Source organism: Cynoglossus semilaevis, chromosome 1 (assembly GCF_000523025.1).
Source record: "Cynoglossus semilaevis isolate Cse_v1.0 chromosome 1, Cse_v1.0, whole genome shotgun sequence".
NCBI lineage: Eukaryota > Metazoa > Chordata > Actinopteri > Pleuronectiformes > Cynoglossidae > Cynoglossus > Cynoglossus semilaevis.
This window is the reverse complement of record NC_024307.1, coordinates 18058901-18064480: the sequence shown is the minus strand read 5'-3', so window position 1 is coordinate 18064480 and position 5580 is coordinate 18058901. Positions and strand designations below refer to the sequence as shown.

General features: G+C 43.5%; 1 protein-coding gene across 8 annotated transcripts in view; it reads left to right on the top strand.

Moving 5' to 3' along the window:
• fgfr3 (fibroblast growth factor receptor 3) overlaps positions 1 to 5580 on the top strand; it is a 74016-nt gene that overhangs the window by 32277 nt on the left and 36159 nt on the right. For all 8 annotated transcript variants that reach the window (XM_025055499.1, XM_025055492.1, XM_025055495.1 and 5 more), the window contains one exon: positions 3730 to 3899. In XM_025055499.1, the coding sequence (XP_024911267.1) occupies positions 3730 to 3899 (170 nt within the window). The remainder of the gene's footprint in view (positions 1 to 3729; positions 3900 to 5580) is intronic.

Below are 5580 nucleotides of genomic sequence, written 5' to 3'. Positions count from 1 at the left end.
TGAAGACCCCTGCGCGCGTTCCGCGGGCTCCGCCTGCCAATGCTAACGCTGCTGCTCCCCGTCCGCTGAGGAAATACCATCCCGTCAATTAGACACGGGATTCCTGTGTGTGCTGAGTGAAGAGAGAACAGGCTGGAGTCAGGTGTCGGCTCAGTCTCTGCTGCAGCAGAACAGTTCTGCTCCGTCCTGGAGTCCTCTCCGTCTGGAGCTGTTGTTTTACATTTTATATTTCAGATGATGAGTTTGCTCTGATTGGCTGGTCTGGATCAAAAATGTCTTCCACATCTGAGACATATGTGGTTACATTTCAGTTAATATTAAGGTATCATTTACTGTTTTATTTTTGTATTTTATTATATATATACATTTTGTGGTTACGATGCCATGTCCCATGAATTTATTAAGAAAGTCTTACTATTCATTATTCCAACATATGACGTTAAACAAATTCCACACTTTCCTTCATTTGCGTTGTTTTTTTTGGGAACTTTTTGCCCTTCATTCTGGCTCCCAGGTGTCAGTCAGACTCTTCTGATGTTTTTATGTCCTAGATTATGATGTTATTACTGTGTTAGAGAAGGTGAGTGACAGAGATACTGATGTACAGTATGTTCAGAGTTCAGACTTACTGCGAAAATCGAGTTACGTTGTAGGAATGGAATGCCGTCAGAAGTCGAGGAGCCCTTGTATATATATATATATATATATGTATATACATATATATATATATACACATGTATATGTGTATATATTATATATATGTAATGCCTACCACAGCTTTAATAGATTTTCTTTATGAAGCAAAGTGTACTTTGAAGAGGGGGTAGGATTATTTCTAGAAGTCGTCCACCTAAACGATAGAAAGATCTTGAGGGATAAAACCTTTTGGGACAGAACAAACCTCCAGTGACATAATCAGCTATTTCCATTTTCCTGCTGCTGCCAGAAATAAGGTTAGAAACACTGACAGGGGAAATGAAAGTTTCAGAAAAACCTCAAAAGAGGAGGAGGAGGAGGAGGAGGAGCGCAGGAGTCTGGTCCGGTCCGTTAAAGTGACAGGTGATGTTGAGCAGACACACAGCGGTGGGACGTTAGCAGCTAATGGTCAGTGAAGGCAGCGTGAGGTTTTAGGACAAACCACAGAGATGAAGCAGACACCACTGTCCTCAGCTGCTGATGAGTTCCTCACAACTGTTGGGTTCTGGGTCAGTGAGGACCGGAGAGTTCTAGGCCAAGAAAGGAGCAAGAGAGTTGGAGAAAGGAGACGCAGGACCACCAATCAGGACGCAGAAGGCTGTGTGTGTGTGTGTGTGTGTGTGTGTGTCTGAGAAGATGCCAAGACAACAATGTGTTCAGACTCCTCTGGGATTTCTCTCCCACTGTGAACCTAAAACAGGAGACGCACTGGGAGACAGAGAGATGAGGGGTGAGATATTAAGGAGGTGAGCGAGGGAGAAAAGACAGAAGGGGAGGTGAAGTCACTGCCAAGACAGAGAAAAGAGGAGAAGAGGGAGGAGTAGAGAGAGTAAATGAAGGAGAAATGTGGTGAAAAACACAGACAGAGAGGAGGAGAGTGAGGAGGAGAGCCCACAGACGCAGACTTGTGAGTTTGTAGAGAAGCAGAGTTTGTGTTTGTTTGCTTTCTAAGACTTTCATCACTCGCTCTGTTTCTCATTTAGTGTGAACTCAGAGCCAAGGTTTAATGAGGAGAGCTAAAGAGAGAGAGAGAGAGAGAGTACAACAAAGAGAGGTTATCCAAAAATATTTTAATTTTAGATTTTACAGTACAAAAATGGAAATTAAAAATCAATAAAATTGTTGTTTGCACAAAAATATTAGGACAAAGTCAAAGATCGGAACTGCATTGACTTTAAGAGCAAAACAAAACAGAAAAAAAGGAGGGAAAATGAACAAAAAGATATTGAGAGCAAAGGTTGATGAAATGATCTGAACGTGTGTAAAACCAAATTAATAAGAAGTTTATATAAAGCTAAACTAGTCTCAACCTAGCTTCACTTAAAAAAAAAATATGTCGACATTTACGTCACAATTAGCTAAACCTTTGTAGCGTTAATAGAAAATAAGATGTTAACTGACACCAATAGTTGTGTGTGTGTGTGTGGCTGGGGACACGCCTGCGTCCGGGTGAGAATTGCCCAACAAAACACACACACACACACATTTTCTTTCACACGCACACACTGACATTGAGATGCTAATCAGCTGCAGCTCCTGTCTTTAACAGAGACGTCTGACCAGGCTCTGTCTCCTCTGCTTTTGTTGGACAATAAAGAGAGAGAGCGATGCCAGCATGCATGGCTGCCCTCGCTCGTCCACACCCACACCGAGGTCCAACAATAGTCCAGCCTGACTCGTCCTTCTCTCACTCTCTGCTCCGTCCTCTTCTCAATACAACTCAATAAATTGCAGTGACAGGTCTGCGGACCCTCAGGATCTGATGATCCAGATGAACTTCTCCATTGTGGTCCGGCCGAGAGGACGATACTTTTTCTTTAGTTTGGCTCCGCTCGCACTCTCCGCGTCCTTTCACCGAGTGTCAAACTGTGTTTCACACCATTAAAACTCTTCAGATTTCACAGTATCTCCTCACACAGCAGGGTGGCGTTAGAGCAGGCGCAGGAGAAGCTCCTCCACCGTGGCTGCGCTCCCCTCGCTTCCCATTAAACGTAGCCTTTGTTACGTCTTCATTCCTGTGTGCGAGGCGGGTTTCAGACAGTGACATGAAGGATCACATCTGTGCTGTGTTGGAACATAAGTAGCTAAATCATCCAACATGGAGACGTCTGAGAACAGGGCGAGGGGGCAAGTTCTCCCATCTGTGCCATCTTTGAGCAATCACAAAAACATGGAGAGGAAAATTCCTTCAGGCTCTGACGGGGTCTGGAGCTGCTGAGAGGTTTCATGTCAAAAATGACATGTTATAGAAAAAAAACCTTAGGTTGAAGTTATTTTGTCCCCTCCTGTTCATACTGTTCACCATGTATAGATACATGATACGTGATATTTAAAAATGTGTCTTCACACAGCTTTCTCCGACCTTCTCGCTCTTGGTTCTTGTTCTAAAGAAGCCTTTTGTCCTTTGGACAGAACGTACAGTGTCAGTTCCAGTTGCATGTAGAGAATCGACCAGGTTAGAGAATCAAACTTGATCCAGTTTTGTTTGGAGTTAGACTGAAGTGGAACCACAGGACGACCTTTAAAGACGCGACGTTCCAGTGAAGCCTCCGGTTGAGAAACCTGATCTGTGGAATGTTCTGAGACGATGGTTCTCACCTTGAATGACTGGAGACAACACTTGAAGGCTTGTTCGACCTGACATCCTATATGACCCTTGACATTTGACTTACAGCAGGGGTCTGGGGACCATTTTCAGCCTGCAAATCCCCTGAAAGTGGCCCGTGACTCCATGTCAATAATAACTCAATTTTGCCACTAGGTCATTTTATTATTTATTATTTATTTTCAATTGTGTTTCTGCCCTGAACTATTATATCATATTTATATTTGTCAAGAACTTTACTTTTAAAATATCTGGGTTTTCTGCTGAAAATTCCCCCCATTGGGTTGAATGTGGAGGCAGTTGCCCTCAGCTCAGCTGACTTTGAGAACCCTGAAGACCAGTGTCCAATGACGCAGAGCTGATATCAGATCAGTGAGAACTGATGAGTCAGGATAGCTAATAGAACTGTTTCCTGCTTTTCCAAATAGAAGCGCCGTACTGGACCAGACCAGATCGGATGGACAAGAAGCTCCTGGCTGTTCCTGCTGCAAACACCGCCAAGTTCCGCTGCGCTGCCTCTGGAAACCCAACGCCGACCATCCACTGGCTGAAGAACGGCAAAGAGTTCAAAGGCGAGCAGAGGATGGGAGGCATTAAGGTGAGAGAACTTTTCTGAACTTTCAAATTCTCAGACAACCTCCTAAAGCTCTTCAGTTGATGCAAAGTGGTCTCCTCAGAGCAGGGGTCGACCGATCCTCCTAAAGGAACCTTTTACGGTCCGTTTGTTCTGCTCCCTGTCCATCAGTACCTCAGTGTGATTGTGTCTCTTGGGTAAAAGAAACTCCTATGTGTGGCAGCAGAGCGAGGAAAGAGAAGGTGAATCTTTTCACTGTGGACAAAGGTCAGGAGATACAGCTCAGCATCAGCATCAACGTCATATGCTGGTGAAAATCAAGTGAAAGTATATTTAGAGTCTCAGGGAGCAGTGTTGAAATAAGAGTGGTGCTCTGAGGGTGGACGGCTGTGTGATAGTGCGGTGTTGACAGTGTGGAGCAGCAGCAGCAGCAGCAGCATCAAACAGCTGCTCTGCTCAGTTTTGTCATCAGATTCTCTGCACACTCCGAGACTGTGCTGTGGTTCAGTGGAACTTTAAAGAGGCGCAGCAGAGTGGAGTCCAGCGTCAGTTTCCCTGCTCTGGTGCTTCAGCAGACAGAGAAAACGAAACAGTTGCTTTGTGGCTGTGAAGAACAGGCCTCCGATCAGAGGTCAGAGGTCAGATATGGTCAGCTGAATTAAAAAGCAGCCTTCACTGGCAGATGTGTGGTAGAGCTTTGACTTGAAGTTCTGATGAGTCCACTGTTTGGCACTGAGAGCATTAGTGTCAGGTTATAGATTATAGGTGGCGCTGTGCTCTCTTTATCTTTGTTGTTGTACTGCTTTATGTGGTATTTAAATCTAATTCATTAGAACAGAACAGAACAGAGTCTTTGTGTGGCTCTGATTGTGTTTTGTGGGTAGATTCATCTGTTGCCAGGGTAATAATAATGAAGATATATTTTTGATCAATTATTTGGGATTAATAGATTTTATCCCTAAATATTTTAAGGGCTGTGAATTTGGAGTTGAAATAATGAAACCAGAGTTTGTATCAGTCAGTAGAACAACACCAATTAGAACATGAGCAAAGACAGACCCTGATGCATCAGGACAAAGTGATCCAGATCTTACACCTGCTTTTCTGGATCTGCACCGAGTTCACAGAAAAAAAAAGTGCTTCTACTTTCCCCAGGAAGTCTTTTTTTCTTTTCTTTTTTTTCTTTTTTTTTTTTTTGCATTCAGCTGCTAAAAGCGAGCAGCTAAGATATAAATTGGAACAATGTCAGAAAATCTGTGCTGTGCCGTTTTCAGCAGAGTGAAGTTATGACTGAGACTTTGATTTTCTCTCTGTCTCCCTGTGGAGTTTTTTGGAATTTAAAGAGTTAAATGTAATGAGATCCTGCAGCTATTAACAGTTTACAGAGATCTCCAACATCTGCTCCAGGCACAACCACCAGCAGTTGTTGTACACACACACACACACACACACCTGTCACCAGTCCTCAGGACACTCGTGGCTCTGTGCTGAGTTTGGAAACTAAAGTTTGACATTGTTTTTTTCAGTAAATGAATATTGACTAGTGTTTTGTTGCCGACCTGAGTTTCTCCTGGACGACAACGATCTGATGGTTGGGAGATGATTTTAAAAACCACATGAAGAAATAAAAAAACTGGGCCGTGACTAAAATAAAGTCTGAAGTATCAGAGCAGTCGGCCTTCAGCAGGTATTTTTACATTAGGAC